The sequence below is a fragment of the Gymnoscopelus microlampas genome, assembly GCF_963454915.1.
Source record: "Gymnoscopelus microlampas genome assembly, chromosome: 10".
Classification (NCBI taxonomy): domain Eukaryota; kingdom Metazoa; phylum Chordata; class Actinopteri; order Myctophiformes; family Myctophidae; genus Gymnoscopelus; species Gymnoscopelus microlampas.
Window position 1 is genome coordinate 25,460,951 of NC_139947.1, and position 25,763 is coordinate 25,486,713.

General features: G+C 40.5%; 2 protein-coding genes across 3 annotated transcripts in view; one reads left to right on the forward strand and one right to left on the reverse strand.

Moving 5' to 3' along the window:
* Positions 1-534: 534 nt before the first annotated feature.
* On the reverse strand, positions 535-19,758 carry LOC311053843 (TBC1 domain family member 22B-like). 2 transcript variants are annotated; one of them, XM_084069575.1, is made up of 13 exons: positions 19,429-19,758; positions 14,244-14,430; positions 13,228-13,405; positions 11,436-11,612; positions 10,427-10,497; positions 9,940-10,068; positions 8,698-8,763; positions 7,587-7,701; positions 6,585-6,691; positions 5,908-5,983; positions 5,355-5,482; positions 4,949-5,044; positions 535-4,583 (listed from the first exon to the last, which is right to left on the reverse strand). In XM_084069575.1, the coding sequence occupies exons 1-13, from the start codon at positions 19,482-19,484 to the stop codon at positions 4,455-4,457; spliced, it is 1,515 nt and encodes a 504-aa protein (XP_083925701.1). In that variant the 5' UTR covers positions 19,485-19,758; the 3' UTR covers positions 535-4,454. The 2 variants fall into 2 exon arrangements, with proteins under 2 accessions (XP_083925701.1, XP_083925700.1); XM_084069574.1 differs by having other exon boundaries at positions 13,228-13,414.
* Positions 19,759-21,289: 1,531 nt separating this feature from the next.
* Positions 21,290-25,763, forward strand: part of myt1b (myelin transcription factor 1b) — a gene marked incomplete at its 3' end in the record, with an annotated part of 121,633 nt that continues 117,159 nt past the window's right edge. Inside the window, exons 1-2 of the mRNA XM_084070041.1 lie at positions 21,290-21,307; positions 22,632-22,749. Of these exons, the coding sequence (XP_083926167.1) occupies positions 22,644-22,749 (106 nt within the window). The 5' untranslated portion in view covers positions 21,290-21,307; positions 22,632-22,643. The remainder of the gene's footprint in view (positions 21,308-22,631; positions 22,750-25,763) is intronic.

The window sequence follows — 25,763 nt, forward strand, 5'->3', positions numbered from 1 at the left end:
AATGTTAACAAGCCATAGGCTTTCTTGGGTTTAAAATCCTCTTAGCAGACGGTGCAGACCATGTATTGATCTGTACTTTCCTTTACTTTTTTTTGCAAACTGCCAATGATTAAATCAATAAATCAAACTTTACATGGTCATTGTATTTTGGATACCGTACCTCTGTACAATCTGCAAACTGTTAAAAGTATTCAATCAATCTGTTATGAGGACATTTAGACATTGACAAGTATTTGTATTATGTGGTCACATGATGATATAATCCCAAACTAAAGTCACTTTATATGCTCCACCCAAACTAAAGTCACTTTATATGCTCCACGAGTTTAGTAGGTTTGAAGACAGTGATGCATGCAAATTATGATTATGTACCATGATCATGATTTTAAGAAGGTCACATTTATACAAGTTGTGTTGTGATACATGTATTTGTATACTATAATTCATGGCACATTATCAGTGTTGCGTTAACGTGCACTGTCCCGTAAGTAAACAAATAAAGCAAAGTAGGACGTATGACAACCGATTCCCAAGATTAATTCAGCAATTTATTCTGAACATCAAGATGAATTATTTTTCACAGTTTTCTGTTTATCAAACTCTGAACACCCCCATGACCCCAATACCACAGCATCATACACATACAATTCAAAATGAGGAATATCAATCGTTTAATATAAACAAAAAGTTAATATACAGCAGAATACTGTAATATTTCTTCTTTTAAGGCTAAAGCCAGCATTGACTACAGAAGCATTGCGAAAAGGTTGGCCTAAGGGTTTGGCATGATTGTTGAAATTAAGAAAGCAAATATTAGTTCTACTCAAAAGGACTAACATTTTTTTCAACTTTTTTCTTGATCATATCTCCAGCAAACAATAAGCTTCATATGACCTTTGTATGAAACATGTCAGAATGAATAATACAATCGTGGCAGGCCTATGACAATGAAATGAAACATTTTACAAAAGAATGACAATCATTTACGCAAATGATTGAATTAAGAACAACAACAAAGTCTACTTCAAGGCATACTCAAATACTAAGACAACTCAGTTAAAATGTTCTAGCCACATAAAATCAAATTGAAGAACTCTACATGGAAACATAGAGCACGATGTGAAAAGAAAAAAGAAAAAGGGACTGCGAGAACAGAACTCTTAAATGGATAATAGCATATGGATAATAGATAACAGACAGCATAGTTACGTTTTTTAGAAAAGCAAAAGCAAAATTACGTCATGGATTCCAAGTTCTGATTCATAAATTGCAGCTATCTCCTATCCTCAGTAGCACTTAGTTACGTAATGGCATTGTAAAGCTAACACTGTAGACTACAGTTGGCTTCAACAAACGTGTCAGTAGTACAGAAAAACAAAACCTAAGGTTTGTCCTAATCTAGAGGTTTTCTTTTTTTATGTCCACTGCATTTTGTAGTTTACAAACAGCAGGATATCAAACTGATATTTTGTGCATTCTACAATTTGTTGAGTCATAGAAATATGCAATCTTTTTACATTCTAACAAATAAAAGTACCAATTGGCTCCAGACCTTTTCAATGCCACTTTCAGGAGTACCACAAAAGACTAAATAGTTAACCAGGCCTAAGGGCTATGGAATCAAAAGTAAGCTAATGATTGTCAAATCGTTCTCACACAGACAAGTGTGTACAAATAATTATCACTGGTAATGAAGGTAGATGAAGTAATGACTGACACACACACACACACACACACACACACACACACAAAACCTGCTGTCACAAATTAAAACAATTTCCTCAATCATATCACTAACTATGTTCACACAGGTATGAGTAGAACCCATAGAGAAACTGAAGCAGATGTGATACACAACAATACAAGTGTTATTATAATAGAGCATTTGTGTTACAAGAGTACATTGCAAATGCTTATAACAAAGGCATCATCATGTATTTTGAAATACAGCTGCACTGTGTTCACTGGACTCTCAAGTATGTAGGTGTGACTACATGGCCAATTATCCACTAATTTAGAAATTATTAATCAAAACAGAAATTGGTCGGTTTTAAGTTTGAATCGAGTTCAACTACCAGCAAAGCACGTATGTACTGATTTTACAATACACACGTATTATGTTAACTTCTTCATATTGTAATCGGTTAACTAAACGATTTCAAAACGACAACACTACCATTCTGAATATTGTGTACAGTACAAAATAGTTATGTGGAAAATTGTCTGAGAATCCACTACAAAAAGGGACTCAGAAGTCTAATCTAGTCTAATCAGCTGTTAATAACAACTTCATATTGGACCGGTAAGAGCAGTTTCCCTATGCTCTGTCTGCCCTAACAACCAACGCTTTTTTCACCCGTCTAAGACCAAAATTTAAATGTGACACATTAGCAAGTAGCCAGACACAACATGAATTTAGGCCCATTTGAATTAATAAATGCCCTCTAGAGCAAACATACGAGTGGGGATGTCCAAGTTAACAAACATGGATTGTCCTCATCACCTCTGTTTATGTCACATTGAGGCAGTCAGATTCACCTGCCCATTGTACCCTTGTGTAGAGCAGTGGTTCTCAACCTGGGGGTCGCGACCCCCAGGGGGGGTCGCCAAATAATTTGGGGGGGGTCGCCAGATTTTTTGGTGAATTTGAGAAAAAAAAAAGTTTTTTTTTTTTTTTTTTTTAACAAAATATTTTTTTTATGTTATCATTAATTCATGTTTTATCAGTTAATTTACTCAATTTACCCACTTTTTGCAAAAATGTTTTGATAATAAACAATTATCAAATAACCTATTATAAATAAATAACCTTCGCGCGCGCGAACGGGACCGCTCGTGCGCGCGAACGGGACCGCACGCGTGCACGCGGGGGGTCGCGGGAAATAATATCATTATTTTGGGGGTCGCGGCCTGAAAAGGTTGAGAACCCCTGGTGTAGAGAACACCTGCACTCAAGAGCCTCAAGGTAAGAGTGCTGACTGAAGTTTGCCCTACTTATGTCCCTTGACCGACTTATTCGTAATGAGCTGCAAGACAAACCGCTACTAAATTAGCGCACCTATTTTATATGAAATACAACACCATCTTCTCTTGCCTTATGGAGTGCTTATTGTTGATAGCAGCGGTAGAACTAGTGGTACCATGTTTAGGAGTGAAATATACCAAAAAGTGAGTAAAAGGGATTTGAGAGTAGAGTTAATGTGCCCCTCAGTTATACATACTGTAGGTTTAAGGATTAAGTAGTCACAACCTAAAACACCACGCCGTAGATAAGCCTTCTTATTCTGTGATATTTTAGGAACACAGGCCCTGGCCCAAGTTTGGAAAAATTCAAACCGATCCAAAATCAGCATTTGCTGAATAACATCACAGCATCAGCCCTTACCAAGAAACCTTCTGATCATGGACAAGTACATGTGACGGCTCTTGGTTCTGGCCCAGTAATAGGACAAGATTAAATTGATTGTGGCCCAAAACGGAGGACCCTGATTGATTGATTGCTTCAAGCGGGTTTGGTTATGTCGAACCTGAACCTAAGTCCATTCACAAAGTAGCTCGTCTGGATTTGAAGATGAAACCTGGAGTGAATTATGTCTAATTTATACTCAGTTGTACGAAGGCGTCCCATGCTGAAAATAGCCCATCTATAAGCTCAAAACGTGTCACTTTGTGATGCGTTGTGAGCTATTTTCAGCACAGGACACCACTCTACGCAAAGTACAAATCAAGCTTTATTATTCATACTGGCCTGATAGGAGCCAGTCAAACTCAAAGTAGTACGGTTTTAAAAGAAATATTGATAAAATATAGGAGTTGTTTTCTCTAAACCCAACAACTTCTCTCCATAAAAACTATCACTAAAAGAACTCTGGAAAAAAATATAATCTCTGCACCTTATTATTTAACTAAAAGGATGATCTCACAAACATTCATCATCCTTTCATATTCTACTATATATATGTTCTTGTAAATATACAATTAACTAGTGAGACAATCAATGCTGCACGACCCAAATGAACTGGAGTAAACCAAGAACTCAAATATGGCCAGTTATACTAAAACAGTCCAGTGATACGGTATATACAGACAGCACAACAAGTCATGTTTACTGAGTTCTAGGCTATTCATTTGCTTCACTAATCCAGAGGCTCAGAAATGATAATCCTGTAGATTCCCTGGAATAAAACTTGCTTAACAGCAAGTTATTTTTTCTCTTTTTTTCCCAAATAGAGAAAACCTGATACAAAAGTTTGGGATGTCTGCTCATTTACACATTTTGTGTATTTAATATACACTCAATCATTGTGCAACTATGTCAGTCTCTTCCTCACGTTACCTCAGAGAGATCAAGTACCCAAGTTTGAAGTGACTCAAATTTGCCATGCACACTTAAGTCAGATTTTTTAAGTAGGCCATCAAACTGCAGTGTTTGCCATAACCTGGAGGCCCCAGGCCTATCTCTTGTAGTGATTAGGTGCATCAGCGAACATGTATTTCAGTCTGTAGGCTTCCGCCAGAAGGAGCCCCACTTCTTCGTTACCCCAGTGGATTGTAGGAAGGTTCTGGAGTAGCATGAGTAGGCCCTACAGTAGAAAGAAAGTGAGAAAGTGAGAATTTTGAATTTGAAAACAAGACTCTAAAAGCCACACTAGCAACCCCTCAAGGCTGTGCTACTCCTTACACCCAACCAGATCAAAGTGGTTCGAACTGACTGACACTGTCATCTTTAGAGCCTCTCAATCTCACTCAATGAGGATTAAAAAGAAAGAAAGAAAGAAAAAATCAAGAAAGAACGAAAGAGTTATTTTTATGTTTGTGCCGACAGTTACCAATGAATAATGCATAAATTATAACTCTTCTTTGTTATGAGTGACTGCTCCTACCTGCTGTTAATGAAATGAGCAGGCGCTTTATCTAGATTGCTAGAATGCAGGATGTAAAACAGTACCTGAAAGTCGACCATGGAAAGGATCTCTTTCCGCCACTCAATGAGGAACGCAGCACAGACGTACAGGTGAAAATGTGAGAAGCCCTCCGCCTCAGCCTGGGTGAAAACAAAATCACAATCATTGGTTTGACAACATACATTTGACAAAAATACATTAAAACACCACAAAACAAGAACATAATTAAGTGGTAAAGAAATATATATAAAAAAAAGACAATAAGTCATGACCATTTAAATAGATATGAGTATTTAAGTATAATGGGGACTCTCTTCTATTCAGAAGGCAATTGACTGTTAACTGTTGACTGTTGTAAGAACTGTTAACACCACCACCACCTGCTGTGGTACATCAAGGTTCAAAGTTGTGTTTTATTGACCAGAAATGTCTGTTAACACTGAGTTGTACCTGGTACGTGTCCCACAGTCGGATGGTGCAGCGGAGCGGCAGCTCCCTCATAAGCAGGTTGTTCATCCAACGGAAGGCAAACTGCAGATACTCCACTTCATATTTCAGGAAGTGACCATGAATGTCCTCTGGGGGGTGGAGACAGACAGCGCGCACATTAATATACATGTGGTCTCCATGTCCTTCTGTTCAGTATATTCATTCCACAAGCTACCTTCCCATAACATGTTATTTCTTGAGAAGTAGTCAAAGAGTTATAGAAATGTCCTCAGGCTATTTCAGCTGTTATCTTGATCAGTTAGGGATCCACACACACACACACACACACACACACACACACACACACACACACACACACACACACACACACACACACACACACACACACACACACACACACACACACACACACACACACACACACACACACACACACACACACACACCTCTTAGCAGATAGCAGGCCTAGAGTGACACACAGCCTCCATTTCCTAATGCTTGAGCATCATAAATATTTAATGGTGAGGGTGACTCGAGAGATGACCACACTTACCGTCTATTCTGCTAACCAGCTCCTCCAAAGCTTTCACTTTGTTCTGGATTCCCGGCTGAGCGAACGTGTAATTGTCCTGAAAGGGTATCACATTCAGTCACACACAGTAATCTCTCAAGACTAACAGAAGCAGAATCTGTCAGCACCATTGCCTTTAAAGATGTGATGTTATTGTTAGTAGGAATTAGTCTAGCATGGCCAGACTGTTGCCTCCCACAATTTTCAAATGTTTCCGGTCATACAGTCTGGGACTTGGAAGCTTCCGTTTCGTCTTTACAGACGCGGAAATTTATCCTAATATAAATATAAATCATCTAAGCATCTAGCTTGATGCTAAGCAGAAAAGGAAATTAAAAAATAAAATGTAAAGATATTTTAAAATATGTTTTCGTGAACAGAAGTGCCAGCTTCCTCTCTCGGATTTCAGGAGGTGTAGTTCCAGACTGTATATAGCATTCGGAGATTGTGGAATAGTTGTCTGGCTACGTGAGACTAAGTAGGAATAAACACAGAAGCAGCCGGGAGGAAGTGGACTATGAAAGGGGAGGAGCAAAACCGAGTTCCTGTTTTACACAAACAAATTGGTGGTGGTGCCCCCACTCAATGGGTTCCCAGATTGCACGTACAGTAATACAGATCGGTGTGCGTGTGTGTGTCTGCACATGTGTTGTAAAGACCTGGATTCCATCAAGTAGCTTGCTCATGCACCAGAAGCTGTCTGCCTCAATGTTTCTCTGAGTGTCCAGAGGAAGGGCTGCCACATCAAAGTTCTCCATGTCCTCCTCTGGAACAAGATCCATTCAAAACAATACAGAAAGTAAGTGTGTCAGCCAGGTGAGTGGTTGGGAATGCCTCCACACCCACATGTAAACTTGGCTGGCCTAGGGCCTATGATCAAGGCCTGCCAGTCCAAAAACCTAAAGCCTAATGTATAAATTAACCACTTAAGCCTTATTTTGAATCTTGCTTTTTCTTTTCTTTTCTGTGCAGATTTTCAAAACAAACTAGAAAAAGTGCTCCTCGGAGCACAGGTCTCCGCCAGGTCAGGTAGGTTATTGTGGGCCAGCTATGTTCGGAATTCACCAATCAGGATGGAATATGAAAAATCGGACGGATCCGTCTTGATCACTTGACTATAGAGATAATGTGTACCGATTTGCGTGATGTTTAAAAATGTTTAAATCTTTGCCTTTTTTTTCTTTTACAATTTTCGCCTATGACATGCTCTAACAAATAGGAACACCAAGGTTTAAAGTGGTTAAGCTTAACATAGCAAATCACATATTTATTTTGTCCTAGTATCTTTTAACATGGAAATGTATGCACCCAACTAATCTCCACTGTAATTTGCTTCGCCCTTAAGCTATTAAATACTCAGAGATCAAATTTCAGTAAATAAAGACAATGTTGCAATTAAGGTAGGCCAGCTCAATCTTCATTCAGCTTGGTATGTGTCCCACTTAGCTTAGTGAACTGTCCACAAGTTCACATCCCATTTAAGCTGTTTAACCTGATTATATTATTATTTATAACGGTTCATCTTGCTACCCAGAGACCATTATTGAACAGGACAAAGCCCAACAAAGGGCTGAGCCTTCCGGACATAAAGTGAACATACAGTATCAGGTTTTCCAAGTGATATCATCCATACAGTAATTTTCCAGACAAATGCAGCTTACCGACAAACTCAGAGAGGAAGACCACAAAGAAGGGCGTGACTAAGTCATTAATCCCCTGGACGTAACCACTGGCTGGGTGTCGGATCGCCCAGATGAACAGGATTCTCTCAAACACCTAAAGAGACACAGGGGCAGGATGTTTGCTCATGAAGCACGTTGGGCGCATTATGTCTTAGGCTTGCTAAAGCCCTTCTAACAGTTCCCAGGTCTAGATTAAAAGGCTGGTGAATGCACTTTTCCAGGTGCTTTTTAACAGGCTCCGCAAGCATTGTAGGAGCAACTGTCCTCCTGAATAAGTTTGTCTCCGGAACTTTCCTTTCAGAAACAACTGAAAACACACTTTTCCAAATTTGCGCATTCCTAAGAAACATATCTACATTTGTACAAATTGTCCAGGACTACTTGAAATGTATTTTAAACGCTCTAATCTGTAAGAAATTGCAACAGCCAAGATAAATCTCTTGAGGAAGAGGCCTTGCTCAACTGTGTTCCTTTATTAGCGGAAAGGTTCCCCAGCAGTGTCTCGATATAAACAAGGGGAAGTACAGACTCTTCCTCAAACACAATGGCACCATACACAAGAGGGAGCGCTATACTGTGAGATACAGTATTGACACCGCTGTGCTACAGTTGTACACAAGGGGCCGAAGGCTGAGGGCCGTAGATCAGCAAACCAGTGCCATTATATCACTACCGTGAGATAGTGGGATAATTATGGCACTGGTTATGCTCGCACTACTGTGAGATAATGCATGACCTTAAGTATTCATGCTATTATACCACAGTTGCAAGATTAGACGTGAAGAAGATGTATACTACTTTATGGAATGCATTAACTTCACAGCACTATACTGGGAGATGTTGGCACTCATTAATAGAACCAACTGTGGTATAATACACTTTATAATTTTTACATTTAAATTATGTCGAATGTGAAACTTTTCATTAAATAAAATAGAAATTATGGCGTCTTAATTCAAATGTGTTTTTGGAGGTTCTAATGTGTAGTGCAAAACGATATTACATGGTAAAAGTACCCAAATGTAATGGGTGTTAACTTTGGGTAAAACAATAAAGACATCTAGCCTAAACTCAGGAGATCCACTCTCACCTCTTGTACTGCAGGCTGCTGGAACAGTGGAATCAGAGGGTTGGTCCTTGGAATGTCAATATGGATCTGATAGGGAGCAGATATTGTGGTTAACTGATTCAGTATACAATATTTGATATTTTCTCAATGTAGTGTTGCAAATCAACATGCGTTTCTTGACACTTGCTTGTACCACACCTATTTGCATAAACAATGCAAATACAGGACAATAATTACAGGGCTTGTCCTGGTTTAAAACCACTTTGCCTCCAACCTTAAACATGCATCAAGTTTTTCCATCACCTTGCCACACAACAAACGCATACACACACCTCTGATCGTACAGCATTAGATAATACTTTGTGGCAACATCACACAGTGGTTAGAATTTAATTTCAAGCATTCTCCAAGACTATTCAAAATGCCATGACATTTCTGACCATGAAAACAAGTCAAGTCTAGCTCGACCCTGAATACAGCCAGCCAACGTCACTCTTATTTGTCATCTAATCTGTTCTGTTTTGTTCTGAGGGAAGGATGGAAAGCTGGAAATTGAGCCATTCTTTCAAATATGAATCAAATATCAAGGCTCAATATCAATACATTTATCTTGACAATGATAATGAAGGACTTTACTGCTTGACTCGCCTTCCCTTTGGTGCATTTAGCTGAATTCACACTTGTTCACACAGCAAGAGAGAGCGTCAGTGAGTGAGCTAGTTTGTTCAATAATATAGATTTATGCAAGCAACAGAGTAGGAAAAGAGGACTAATTAAACATTTTCCCATTGGGAATGGGAAAATAAATCACAAAACCAAAGTGTGCACTCCACAGCCTTGTCTCTCTTTTGTTTTCTGTTAAAAAAGCAAGCCAACTTTCTGTCCAGTTACTTGAAGGGCTATTTGATCTGAATGAACTGGCCCAGTACAATATGAAATGCCTGCACATTGTTTACTGGGACAATGGAGATGCATGTGTTTGTATTGAGTTTGCCAGGAAAGCATAATGAGCAAATGGGATACCGGTCCGGCACATGGCTGGCTGTTTGCCACAGGAGAGAATGTGTGTGTGTTTCAACAATGGGGAGTCAGTCAGTTAGTCAGTCAGTTACTCACGTTAATTACTATAAGCCTGCCCACCCAGGGTCCAGCAATATAATACAAATACAAATCAATTTCAGGACATGTATGAACCCTGTGGTTAAGGCTCACTGTCAAACATAATACATTTGTCTTGTTTGATTATGTTCACCAAAGTGTTACCTGTCTGTAAGTGTCCTTGAAATGTTCATCTGTTCGGGAGTGGTAATACTGCTCAATGAAGCCAAAGTACTCATCCCTTTTCCTCTTCAGCACCAGCTCTCTGCGCTCCATATTAGCAGGCAGGTAGCCCTGAGAGAGAGAGGGGTGGGGATGATAAGAGACGATGGAGATGGTGAGAATAAATCATAATTATGTGAACAGTTTGAGAAAAGTCGACAAACAGGCAACTATTTGGGAGATTATAATTAGACTATAATTCATGTCATTATGTGAACATTTTCATGTTGAACAAATTAAACAGGCTTAGTGTTTGAAAAAACGACCCAAGAAATGTAGCTTGGGTCTATCTAAGCCCCACACAGTCCCAAGTTGCATTGCAAGATTCCAAGGACTTTTGAGGTAAACGAATCCCACACGTAGAGCCAAGTTGGAGTGCATTAATAGTAATACATGTGATGTTATGAAACTGAAGGTTGTAGTTTCTTACAGAGAGAAGTCTCCATGTAATCGGCCGGACTTCTCTTGGTATGCCTGACCAGCTGTGCTTCCGGAGTTCCTCTGCAACACAATACACAGTATGATATATGACGCGCATCATCGATCCTATTATATATCTGACCAAATCAATAAAAAGGGACAGACATTTAGAGAACCAACAAAATGTCAAGGCTTTGGCACTGTGATGGCTGACTCAGCAGCCACACATAGAGACTATAATGTATGGTAACTCTTCCTTTTGGTTTATATATTTAGTGTGTTTATTTTCAGTTGGACATAACAAGTTGAAATTACATCATTTATTATTTGTTTTTCTATGAGTTTATTTGCATTTGATTTGACTGAGTTTCTTTGAATTACCAGTTCTGTGGGAGGTGCTGACTAACATACATGGGCATGATGGGCTGGCCAAAGCAATGGGGATCAGCTGCTCCAGATCTACAGCTAATTGGAGAAATTAGACTGCACCACAGTCCCTCTGTACCATGGGGTGGGGCAGGGGTTTTGAGTGTGTGTTTCAGTTGTAGTCTTTGTCTTTTCCCCCTTTTGTATTAACAGTGGTCTGACCCGTCCCTATATATGTCCACCTCCTGTGTCATTGAGGTTAGTTAAGTTTTCAGTTCAGTTGTGTTGTTCAGTCTCAGTTTGTTTTGTTATTTAGTTTAATTTCCTTTGTGTTGAGCACATTTGTTTTGTTAAAAAAAATTTGCAACAACGAAAAAAGAAAAAAAGAAAAAGAAATAAAAAAAGAGAACAATGTTTTAAAACCAACAAAGTTTTCCCTGTGTCTCTCCTTCCGACCAACTCGGTCCCTGACAGGCACCTTCTAGTGTTCCTTTGTGTCTTGGAAAAACGGCCACTACATTACATTGACCGGAAATAGCCAATCTACAATCTCACAACGTGTCGCACTGCGAAGCGTTGTGAGCTTGTAGATCGGCTATTGTCAGTGCGTGACACCGGCGCGCAACCAAGTATAACTCGGGCTTTAGTCTCACCTAGGTCCGTGTTGGGACAGGCCAGCAGGTATTTGAATTTGTCCAGCCGGCTCTTCTCTCGCACCGTCATGGGCGGTGCCCCTGAGGCGTTCTGGTCAGAGATGCGGGCGACCAGCGGGATGATAGGACGGACAGGAAGAGACTGCTGCTTCTGCAGCGTGGCGCGAACTGGGGAGACTAGGAAAGAGAAGACAGCAAAATAACTTCAAATGTGAGTACTTTGTTCTCCATTTAATTGAAGTTTTTGTATGTGCTACCCTTTTGGATTTTTTAAAATTCCTTTTTTTGATTTGCAAAGTAACTTATTTAGGACGTTTATGGTAATGTTTAAAAAAATGGAATCAATTAGTGGGCAACTTTTTGAGGTGCTGATATACTGTAGGTCACATTGGCACAACAAAGTGACAAAAGTCGTATAAGAAAGGAATTGTATAAGTAAGCAAGTAACAAGAACTCAAGACAAATTTAATTTATATTTCACAGACAGGGAAACTTGACTGCAATGCATTCCATCCCAGCTCTCTGAAAAGTAAACACTGATTATTAGAGACTTGATTACAGGGATATACTGATACTTGCTAGAACGGAGGCATGTAAGTCATTTACTGTTAGTCTGTTTAGGCTCTCCTTCCAAGGCCTTATTATCTACCTATAAAGAGTTAAGTTGTATTGAAATGTGTATGCGTATTTGTATTATTTTATCTTTTTACAATGTTTAGCTAGCACACAGTAGAAACTGAAATGTAAACACAAGGGAACTGTTTGGTCTGTTTCTCACCTAAAATGTTGTCATAAACAATTTTTGGTTGTACTAAATAAGTTGAATGAAAATAGATCACTTCCACACAAGTTCCTCAGCACTCCACTTTCTCCAAAAATAAAGCTGGATGTAATGACAAGGAATCCATGCCCTCCATCAGGGGATCTTATTTCTTGTGGCCATAATATAACCAACTTGACTGTGCCATAATACCCGTCCTCTTCTGTAGTTACACAACCCAGCAGTCTGGGCTACACCAGAGAAAAATTGTTCCATTACTTCCTCCCCAGAGAAAAATTGTTCCATTATGTCCTGTTTAATAACCGTGTGTGATGGCAGAACTGTGTCATGAACTCAGAACAAATTTCAATGCATGTAGTTTGCAACTTTTCAGTTTACTACTCACAAGTCCCTTGTGATTACAACAACCTAGCAAATTATCACCTCATCATTCCAGCTAAGAGGTAACTCTGGAGAATTAATTATAATATCTACAGAGGCAAATTAAACTGTATATAGGTCTAAAATTGGCAAACTTACTCTTTATCATATAAACGGCACTGGAACAGCACAAAGCAACAACAGAGACACATTATAATTAATGCCAAGCACCAGGAGCTTCATAAAGAAGCAGTAGCCATAGTCAATCATAGAAAGCGTTCTGAATACCACACCGTGAACCAAAATGTAACCAATTCTATTTTAGTCAATGGGAGCCCTGTGAACAAGTGTACAAATAAACACTACCGTATCGTAAACTTATTATGACCTTTGTCAAATGACGTTAAAAATAAGAACTATCCCGCTGTTTCCTGATCTTTCAATGAGCACTTTATTTTTTTTTCTGTAAGTATATAAAGAGCACAGTGTACTGCTAGTAGGTTTCTGACTGGGCTGTGTGGGACAGTCATTGACAGTGGCAGATGTCTCCCATATGTGCACTCACACACAAAATATTTGTATACAACAGTTGCAACAGTCAGCACGAAACATTGCAATTTCATTTCCAGTGAACATTGTGCAGCTCCATACCTGAGGATGTGCTGAGATGGGCCTCGCTGTTGGACTTGACTATGCCGTTCACCTGTCCGCACTCATCTGTCATCTCCTCCTCTGGCACCTCCTGGAGGTTTGGGCCCTCCGCCCTGAAGGGGGCCAGTCTGTCTGCCGTGCAAGTGTCCTCCTGCTGCTGCTGCTGCTGCTGGGGCTGCTCAGAGGACTGTGGACAAAATAGATAAGTAGCCGTGTCTTTAACTGCACTTAATCACTTAAACCCTATGCATTTCATTGACCGGGGTTGCCCAGGGGTCTATACTTTGTCCGTACAAAAAGGGTGCCTTAAAATGGTGATTTAAAATGACAATATAGGTATTTATATGTCTTGATTTGATATCACCCCTAGACAGACGCTAAACTTTAGTCATTAATTAAACCACGTTTAGGGATATTTTAAGTGAAATCATGCTTCTGAATACATTTCTGTAAACAGGCTTCTGAAAAATGTTTCATCTCCAATATATGTTCAAGATATACGTTCACTGAAGGAAACTCAAGAATAGAAAATGGTCTATTTCGCAGCACCTTAGTTCAAGTACAGTAAATATTTTAGTACTGAAGTTCTTTACACACCAGGATCATTTTGTGTGTGTGTGTGTGTGTGATTAATTCAACCGAATTCTTTATTTGTTTGTGTCATAAGTAAATTAACACAGAACGCAAATATTACCAACAATAAAGCGCCATAAATGATTGATAATTAGGAACCTATAAATCATTTACTTGCTAAATGATTGATAGTTAGGGGACAAATGAACCCTTACAGGTCTGTGCAGATTTAAATTAACATTACGGCCTTTACAGTGTAGATCGGGGTCCAGGAGATAAAACATTCATAGCCAATCGGGGTCTGTGGCACAATGCATATCAAACTGGAGGTCCTTGAAATTAAAAAGATTGAGAATCACTGATATACTGTAGGCTAGCATGCTTAATTATGATTAGATTGCATCGAAATGGTCCAAAGAGCAATTCATGACTGTCTCAGTCACCTGGTGGTGTGTGGAGTGCAGGCCTGATGGCAGTGATGAAGGGTGGACAGGGGCACTAAGGAAGTCCTCATCCTCCTCGTCATCAATGTCCCAGGCATCGTTGGTGCTGCGGGCAAACTCATGGAAGCTGGAGGCTTTCGTAGACTTGAGGTTGTTGAGCTTAGGCTTCGGGGTGTCTTTGGAAAAGCTGTAGAGACAGAGAAAAAATTAAACAAATATCTGGATGTTGTGTCAAGCAATGGTGAGCTTTGTACACAGATGAGGTGGATACATCTTTAAGACCCAAAGAAAGACTATGATGAAAGCATGCTTCAAACGTGCCAAGTACAAAGTAAAGAAAATTCAATGAAGAATAACAATACAGAACACTGCGAACAGTGTCAACTCAACAGTGTCATGAATTAAACACACCACAGCCTAACAGCAAATAAATAATAAATACAAAAATAACCACAAAAGTCAAAGAACTCAGAGCAAAGATAAAACACAGCAGGACAACAAAGTAAATGATGTATAAAAAAAGAAAGAAGAAGAAGCAGAATGTCTGCTTCAATGACATGATTCCATGCAGATCGTCTTTTTTGAGCACTTACGTGCGTCGTAGTCGGGGGTCAAGAGGTGGATGCTGCGCTCCATAAACAGGCTGTATACTAGAGGGAATGAGACACCATAGGCTGTAACCTGTGTGTTAACTGCAAAAATGGGCATCAAAGAAAGATTTGTAGCCAGGGAGGGGAGGGCATTCTCTGTCACTGCATTAGCGACTACTACCGGTTGTTTGGGGAACCTGTTCATCAGGGACCTGAACTGAGAGGGATAGCATGTTCCTTTGCACGTGTTACATCCTCCCAGTGAAACTCACTGTCAGGTGAAATGAAGCAGCTAGTGACTCCATGTGTATCAGAGGAAACATGTCTGCACCATCCCCAGACAGACCCACAGCAGGTGTTGGCAGTGACAAGGACTATACACATGGATGGGAAGGGAATTGGCATAATGGCTAAAGGAGAAAAATGAAAAATAGTTGATTTAAAAAACCTGACAGTGTGACAAGGATCACATATTCACAGCAGAGAAAATCCTATGGCAGCCTGGAATATCAATTTCTGCCCCACTCATGGGGATTTGCATTTGAGTGAGAGCTGCTAGCTGGCACGCCAACTGTTAAGACACATGGCATTGCCAGGTATTCGTTATTCTGGGTATCTATCAAAGAGCACTCACATTTAAGAGCCTGCAAATTAAGGCTTTGAATTCAAACCTTCCCTCTGCAGCCGATTTCAGTTTGATCTCGGTGCCTCTCTGTTATGAAAGACGACTTCCTCTTTCGGCTTGATTAGGCTTTAATTGGGGCGTCTTGAACAGAATCTGTGAACAGCTTGTGCGACTAAGGTGTTCGCCAGCGGTCCATGGAGAATATCCTGTTCCAGCGGGTGCCAGCATCATGCTGCTCAGCCTACGTCCAGTGATCCGATGATGACCCAGCACAGATACAGTCCCAGGCATAGTGCCGGGACTCAGGCCAGAAACAGGCCATTCATTGTCCCCAGTGATCCTTTCATCAGAACTTTCATTCCGTAGACATATTGTTGCCATTCGGTGGGTGAGGTTAAAGGCCGGGGACCATGTCAAATTATATTTGAAAACCGTCCTGCTTACAAAGTGATGTATTATTTTCTCAACTCAAGTTAAATGCATTTAGTTCTTGAACGGCTGTTCTTAATGGCAGTCTACAGACATTTGACAAAAGAAAAAAAGGACAACCCTATCCTAGACCCTCAATCAAGATCCCTTCGAGGGTCAATAAAGTATTTCTACTGTATTCTATGTGAGGAGAAACTCCTGAGAAAAGAAGTAAGAAATCTTAGGAAGGATCACAAGTGGGGACCCCCTTCCAGGGTGTACAGGCCCTGGTCACAATGACAGATCATAGTATGGATTGTTGTAACTTCTGACCACTGACAAAATATTATGTGGTTACTCCAAGGGACTCAACGAGGGAATCAGAGATATAAAACTTTGTCTGCTTCAGTTGTCAGTTTCAGTATGATATATTACTTTTATTTCATTAATTTTACCAATCATTTTCTTACAAAGTCAATTATTTGGGGAGAACAAATGATTATTTCTCTGTATTCACAAAAACAGTGGGCTATCAAAGAGAGGTGTGATTCCAAGATTCACTTGCACAAGAGACAGATTCTATATACACCTGCCGTTTTCTATACTTGCACAAGAGACTGTGATATTCTGCCTCATTCTTTTTTTATTTTATATTTTGACCTTATGTTTGAAATATATATATATACACACACAGAAGGAAAAAAAACTCTTGACACCTCTAAACTTGTAATGTGACAATAAAGCTGAAAACAGTAGCACAACTCTTAACAACAACAAATGCTACCTTGTTTTTCTTACACCAACTGAACATATGTTAAATAGGACAGAACTACATAAACTACATTATGAGATAGATGAAGGGGTTTCGTCAGAATTCACCCGAGGGTAGAGAAGATGACCTCATCCAGGTCATTTGCATGAATAAACCGACATCGAGCCTGGTGTCTCAGAACTAGCTTCAGTCACTATCTGAGCCTGCCAGAGCCTGTTTTGTTTTGTTTACCAGCAGCCTCAGCCATGTTTTATCAGTAGCAGCTCAAGGACAGGCCGTTGGACCAGCTACAGTAGTCGCTTTCCTGTTCAAACATACTGTATGTTTGGGTTTGGGGTTTCCCAGCCATTCCGTCCACCACCGTTTCAGAGAGAGACAAGTCTGACAAAGACAGACAACACCCACTCCTCTGAGAGCCTCTCTACTCAAATTACCACAAACAGACTAGCTCATTGCAGCTCCCCCCTCAACTGCCATGCAGGGCAGGCAGCACACCCTTGGAATCTGTAGTACCACATGCAAGATCATGTGGCGCATGCATAACAGACAGACATGGAACCACATTGGAATGGACACGGTCATGTCTTGTCAATAAGAAGACCTTTTGATTATTTCTGTGAAGTGCTTCGAGTTCTCATCGCTACGCTGTACACATTGCCCGTGTGACACGGATGCCGCTAACATCACATGGGGGCTTATTAATGAGAGTTACAGAGAGACGGTGACTTATAGTACAACAGAGTAGGGAATGGCTGTGTGTACATGTCAGTGTTTGTAGCAACCCATTAGGAATACCCTGACAGTTGTCAGTTGAGTAAACTCTATAGACTAATGTCAGACTTAACAGGCTAGTAAGGTATGAAGTAATCACCCACATGCAGGGTTCCTGTCTGAAGTAACATAAGAGTGTGTGCCCTACATATGGTGCAAGGCATTTTGTAATATATCAGCCAGATATCAAGTTTCTAGGTTGTCTCCAACCATAAGAAATAGACTATGTTGTGGGTCACTTGCTCTGCTGGGTCACACATATATCAAAGAAAGAGATTAGACATAGAAAACGTCTATGTCCTCAGAGAGCCAATGTGTGGTAGGTACAGCACAGAACATATAGACATAGACAGCTAAAGCACATCACATCAGATAAACAAAATCAACAATAATCCATAATATAGCAGCCATCATAAATATCAACACACCAACAATGGTATATAAAAAATAGTGGGGGTGTGTAGGGCACATCCCCCCTATGTTGGTATATCTTTATCCCAGTTGTTAACGTAACCTATATTAAGGAAACAGATTAGCCTAGATCATTTGATAACAAAATAAAAAAGGTAATATTTCACAATTTTCACTTAAATACTTCCGAGTGACTCATCGAATAAGGCCATAACAACCACAGAGGTTACAAAATATGCCCCATATCGTGGCTGATAAGACTGGAGCAGCATAATATTGTGCAAGCCACCCCACTTCTCTCTGCTGACATTTTATCATATGTTTTGACCAGTGTGTGGGTAGTAGTGGGGAACTGGAGCATATGGCAGGTGGAACACATGCACAGTGGTGGAAGAAATACTCAGATATGTGTAAAAGTAGCAATATCAGTATCACAATATAAAAATACTCTGTCACAAGTAAAAGGCCTGTGTTCAAAATGTTACCCGAGTAAAAGTACAAAAGTATTGGCATCAAAATATACTTCAAGTACAAAATATTTGTATAAAATAGGGCTAAAGTGATAAATGTATGTTTTGTAATATAATAATGTATACATGCATAGTAAGTAGTAACTAAAGTTTTCAAGTAATTGTAGTACAATATTTGCCTCTGAGATATAGTGGAGTTGAAGAAAATAAATTGAAAATTGCAAATACTCCTGTAAAGTAAAAAAAACCCTCAAAATTGTACTTAAGTACAGTACTTGAGTAAATGTACTTAGTTACTTCATACCACTGGTTTTAATTTGACCAGTGTGTGGGTAGTAGTGGGGAACTGGAGCATATGGCAGGCGGAACACACGGACCATGACAACTGACTGACAACTAATGTTGACACTTGGTTCTGATGTGAAACAGCTACGCTGAGCTCTGCCAACTGCAGAGCAGCGAGTGACAGCATGACGTGTCTCCAGAGTTTACACTTTACAGTAATAATACTTAAAATCACCGAAGCAATAAAACAAAGCTTGGCTGTTTCAGTTCCAGTGTCACTCTATCCCATCGTCCGGACGGACGCTGGCCTGGACATTGTTTGGACATTTTGTGATTGGCTCGTCGGTTATCAGGCAAGCGCTGACGCGGAGCTAGACAACATTTGCAAAAATGTAATATAAAATAAAACGTCTCGTCTAATAATCAACTCCCTCTGTGGAGGATAGGAGCAACTACAATGGCAGAGCTAGCCTGTTTTGTTTAGATATAAGATGGCATTTGCACTGTCTGTGTACATTGAGACGTTACGTCTATCTGGCTACTTAAAGCAGATCTATGAGTTGATCAACCGCCCCGATAGGATACACTGTACCGCCCCCCCATCAAAGCCGGATTTACTTCGTCGCACAACGGTGTCGAATGTCGAAAATAGCCAATCTACAAGCTCACGACGCGTCGCGGGGGCTACGCGCTGTGAGCTTGTAGATCAGCTATTTTCGTTTTTTTTTTTTTTTATGTGATCAACTGTCAGTCCTCCTGGAGAACTGACAGTTGATCACATACCCCACCAAAAAAAGAAACGCTCGCCGCGACGCAATCAATGGGATCAGAACCAATAAATTCCGTTACGTACCTCCCGGGAACCTTGGCGTTTCTCCTCCAAAAATGTATCCTGTTGTCGGTGGCCATAATAACTCAATGTCCCTCAGGCTGACACTGAGCAGCGGCTCAGCTTCTTGTCTTCTCGCACCAACAACACATCAGGGACCCCCTGGTTCCGCCGTTCCAAGTGTCCTTAATACAATGTATGTAAACCAACCGCCGCTCGATCGGCCCTTTGTGATCTTCTTAGCCCCGCATTGGGTTCACACACTCTAGCCCGGGTGACAACAACGTTATTTTTGTTGCTAATTTACGATGATGATGATGTATGGTAAAGTGCGCTGGAGGTCGCCATCTTGGAGTCCACCGGCAGAGTGGCGTGTGATTGGCGGGGAGGGTCTAACAGGTGCAGGGGTGACGGACCAATGGGAAACACCGGTGGAAAAGGGGGGGGGGGGGATGCTCCGTGATAAACAGATACAACGTAAATAAATAAGTAAATACAACATAAACAATAAAGATACACAGAGGCGTGGGGTACATTAAGCCTAAGTTATACTTTGTAGTGGCGTTGGAAAATTGCTTTCAATGCTTCTACGTTCGTGGTGGTAAGCATTACTTGACAAACAGTTGCACCCAGAGAGGAGTTTTAGCTATTAGCATCCATGCACTGTAGAGTAAGTACTTAAGTACACTTTTGAGGTATTCTTTACTTTACTGGACTTCTGGAAGTACGTTTACTTCTACCCCACCCCACTACATCTCAGAGTCAAATATTGTACTTTTGCTCCACTACAATTACATGAAAACGTTAGTTTGTAGATTTTGATTATTTTTACAAAACACACTAACCCAGCCCTATATATTTATATAGCCTATATTTTGGCCATTTGAAAGCTCACAATGCGTTGTGATGTGATGGGATGCAGTGTGAGCTTGTAGATCAGCTATTTGGAAAATATGTTTTATACATTTTAAACTTGTGAAATGGGACATTCTGCACAATTAGTACTTTTACTTTTGGTACTTAAAGTAATTTTGATGCCGACACTTTTGTACTTTTACTCAATTACATTTTGAATACGGACTTCTACTTACTTGTAACAGAGTATATCTACATTCCAGTATTGATACTTTTTACTTAAGTATAGGCCTACATGTGAGTACTTATTCCACCACACTGCTTATACGTTTACAAACAACAATCTAGTCATTTACACCCATTGTTTCCCATTATGACCTATAGTTTTAGGCCCCCAAAAAACCCTACTATGCATAAATCAGAACAGCTCCTTTGCACTAATCATTCTTCATCATCAGTGAGAAACGTATTATTGCCTCAGAATGCTGAATATCACTTCTCCATTTTTCATAGGTGCAGCATGTAGACCCTCTGACCACAAGAGGGCAGACATTTTCCGTTCGCACTGAAGGACATTGTGAGTGAAACCAGTTAAACCACTGTATTTATTTACTGTAAATGTTTGAAAAACGGGTTTATTATATATCAACAACAGAAAGTGATAGCATAGAGAGCAAGTAGCCATGCTTTGCATATTGCTGGGTGGGAACTGGGAAGTGAGTTGAAGGGGCTAATTGAATAGTGTAAACCCATTATTTTATGACAAGATATAGGCCTGTATTGTTTACTTCAGTAAATTGAGTTATGTATTGTTCAATGAGTGAGTCTGGCTTAAAGAACACCCAATTTCATGTCTCCTTTCATATTCAAATAGAAGCAAATGGATAGGCCTACAGTGGAGACATGAATTAGTGTAGTTTTGCATGGCAGTCTGTATTTGAATGGCAGGTGCCTTCCTCTTCTCTGTTTGTTTAGGGAAATCACTGCAACTCCCCACCTGTCTTGAACTCTTTTCAGTGTTCGGCAAACTTCAACCGGGACAACACAGGTGAGACTTTTCTCATAGATGACCTCCTCTCTCTCTCTCTCTCTCTCTCATCTGAAGTATATTTAACATTTAACAATCTGTAAAGTGAGTATTTGTGCTCAATGCCTATTTTATGGAGTGAGGAATGAGTCAACTATCAGTCAATTATTTGTTGTGGTTACCCACAATGACAGTTACAACTTCTACAAAACTCTCTCAAACTTCCCCCTTCTGCCGTGGAGCGCATCTTGTGACTATGCTCTGCGCCGTTCCTTTTGGTATGGTCAACTTCTAGGGGTGTGAACCTATCAGGCAGAGAGGAGACACACACATACAGTCATGAGACGAGACAATAGGGAACTGTGTCTCAAAGCTCAGGGACCGTTGGTGCCTGGGGGCACAATAGTTAGCTAATGTCTAAAGTTTCTTTGAACTTTTAGCCTTTAAGAGTGCCATGGCTGTTTAGTTGTGTATAATGCTGTTTTTTTTTTTGACTCATTAGCTGGTGGCAATATTTTCACAGAATCCTAGGTATGCCATAATCGCATGTCATATATTTTGCTTTGGAGTGATAGTAGTAAATAAAAGGTTTAGTTTAGTTTAACTTTTGTTTAAAGTTTGTTGACTATGTTCCAACTGGAGGAGTTATCACTGCCACATATTCCCAGCAGAGCTGAAGCCCCCCCAGCCATATTTTGGCTTGCGTGACCCCCTTGTTTTGCTCTGCCTCTTACCCCTGAAAGGATAGCATTGTGACTTTTTTTTCCTCTTCCTGAATGCTTAAGTAGCAACAAAAACCACCCCTACAGCATTCTTTTAGAAAAGACAAACTTTTCCTTTTGTCGCTCTGTCATCAGCATTGGACGTTGAAAGTCAAAGAGTTAGTCTAAACGTTTATAGAGTTAGTCTAAACGTTTATAGGGAGAACACGGAAGTGAGATAACTTGAGAAAGTTCTGAAAAGTTAGAAGATTAGATTATAACTTAAAAATGTAAGATTTATTTTGTTTGTTTCTGAAAAGGTAAGTTTCTGATATGTTATTTATCTAGAATTAGAGAAAATGAAACAGTTGCTTTAAGTTTAAAAATGTCAATACATTTTTGGATGCAAGACTTTATCTGTCCACATGATTTCCTTTGTATTTATTTATTTTTGCCATGGGAAAATGAATGGAAAACAAATTAGCCAACCTGTGCAGCTTTTAGATTTGACATTTGACATTGACACAACTCATTAATCATGTCTTTTCAGCAAACGTATGGCAAAACAAATTGTAAATTTTATTTCTCATTATACACCAGACAAAAGAATGCTGACCTGGGTTTTGTGCTCATGTTTTCTTCAGGCACATGGTGTAATGTGTAGTTCAGTCCTTCACCTCAAGGTCAAAAGGTCATATCAAGCTCTACTCATATACCTGGACGGTCACCAGGCCATGGACGACTGTGAATTCTCAGAAAAAGGTAAGAAATAAGTATTTCTTTAAAGGTGTGTGTGTGTGAGTGTGACACACACACACACACACACACACACACACACACACACACACACACACACACACACACACACACACACACACACACACACACACACACACACACACACACACAATCACACACAGTCAGGAGTGTGGCTAGTTACACAAATACTAAGGCATGAAGGTCAATCAATATATTATACAAGAGCATAGGAATGTGTTTTAAGACCGCTCTTAAAAGAATCAGCAGATCTTATGTTTTCAGGCACTGTAAAAATCCTTGTTAATTTAACTCTGAGAGTGTACACATTGAACCAAATAGACCCTCTCAGAGTTAAATTAACACAGAGGGTTTTAATGTGGGGAGACTGTTCCACATTCTTGGCTCTGCCAAGTAAAAAGGCCTATTTCAAGACTTTTTCAGCTGAGACCGTGGGATGGCAAACAGTGCTTGGTGGGCTGACCTGAGGGGCTTAACAGTGCTGTTGGGGGTCAGAAGTTCTGAAATATAGCCAGGGTTGAGACCATGCAGAGCTTTGAATTGAAACCTAAAATGGACAGGGAGTCAGTGTAAAAATGCTAGAATTGGGATAATGTGGCTCCCTTTTTAACTTCCGGACTAGTGTTTATCCACAGCAATTTGTACAAGTTGTAGATGGGAGATGCAACCTTGGTTATCACCTAAACAGAGAGAATTCTAGTAGTTTAGTCATGGAGTTATTGAAAACCCCCTTCCAGGTCTGAGAAGGACAGAAAGGGCTTGCTTTTGGATATAATACTACATTATTAGAGGAAGCTAGATTTCACAACCGAGCTGACGTGTTTGTCAAACTTGGCCATCAAATATGGCCTCAAGTTTTCTGGCTTATGGCCTTATATGTGGATAACTGATCCAGGCTCTGTGTAATGACATTCACAGAAGCTGTTGGGCCAAACAATAGAATCTCAGTCTTATTACCTTTGCCAAGGAGGTTATGTTTTCACTGCCATCTGTTTGTCTTTCATGTTCTGAAAAGTAATGGCAAATTTACATGAAATTAGATTTCTCCCAAGAGGAAGAAACCTATTGATTTTGGTGACCCCATGACCTTTCCCTCTAGCTAGCTAGCCCCACCATGAGGCCAAATTTGCAAAGCTGTGGAGATTTCCAGGTGTTGTCCGATGTCTGCTGCTCTCAGCTGAGTGCATTCTTGTGCTCATTTATTCGTCCAAAATTGTGCGAATCCAATATTTAATGTCCTGCAGGCATTCTCTCAGGAAAATTGACCTCCTTGTGGCGAAACATAGTCTTGGCCTTCGCCCTGGCGGCGACAATGAAGCATAACAATGGAAAGAGATGTAATTTTCATTAATATTACCCAGTGGAATCATATGTAGAACAGAAGACCTAAAATTGAGCCCTGGAAGCCCTGAAAAATGCACACAAAACATGTCTGTGAATATATATTCCCGGCCTCTCTCTCTCTCTCTCTCTCTCTCGCTCTCTCTCTCTCTATATGTATGTATGTATGTATGTGTATGTATATATATATCTCACCAAAATAAGTGTCTTATGACACTACATATAGAGCAGGTCAAGACCATATGCTACAGAGTCCCTACAATTCCCCCATGAGTAAGCACTTGGCAACGGGAAAAAACCTTAGCAGAACCTGGCTCTAGGTGGGGCGGCCATCTGTTGACCGGTTGGGCTGAGAGAGAGACAGAGACAGATAGAAAGAGAGTGTGTTTGTGACAGAGACAGACAGACAGACAGACAGGAATATTGTACTGCAAAATGTTCATGTACAGTATTTGCATAAATGGACATATGTGTGTGTTTCGACCAACCATGTGAAGGAGTTGTGTGGATAAAGAACGAGAGGGTGAGAGAAATAGCCAGGGAGAGATAGAGTGTGTGTGTGTGTGTGTGTGTGTGTGTGTGTGTGTGTGTGTGTGTGTGTGTGTGTGTGTGTGTGTGTGTGTGTGTGTGTGTGTGTGTGTGTGTGTGTGTGTGTGTGTGTGTGTGTGTGGTGAGGTTGTGCACTTATCATAAAACTACCCGTGAGTAGAGGTGTGAGAGTGTTTACTGCGCCTCTGCTTTTAGCAAATATCCATCGTTACGAGTGGTTATCCCCTCCTCCACACACACACACACACACACACACACACACACACACACACACACACACACACACACACACACACACACGCCAAAGCCACTTTCCCTACTCATTCCAATTGACACACTCGGTTTAGTTTACCAAGAGATTTGTGCGTGCATCTGTGAGTGTATATTGTGTGTGTGTGTGTGTATGCCCAGTAGACTGAGTTACGAGTGTGAGTGGAGTGAATGGTATTTGACCATGTGCATTGTGTTTTATTAGATGAGCAGGCTGTAATGAGTCTGTCACCAGTAAATGGGTTCTGATTTGTAGCACAGCTGTCCCTCCACACTCTGATCAACTCAGGCCTTCTGGAGACACACACACACACACGCACACGCACACGCACGCGCGTGCGCACACACACACACACACACACACACACACACACACACACACACACACACACACAGCCGCATACACCCATGTGAGCATGTGCGCTCGTTCACATGCACACTCAAAAACATGGAATTGAAGTCCCAAGTCTACATTCTCACACACACACACACACACACACACACACACACACACACACAGAATCAAGCAAGCACGTACGACACATGCGCAGTTGGATCGTGTAAAATGAATCACAAACACTCGCTGTCACACTCATACACAAATCCAATGGCATGATCGTATGCACATAATACACGTACATAGATACACACACATGCACGCACACACATACACACACACACACACACACACACACACACACACACACACACACACACACACACACACACACACACACACACACACACACACACACACACACACACACACACACACACACACAATCACATGCACAAACATATGCATGGTTCAGTCACGAGTATGGACACACACACTCAGA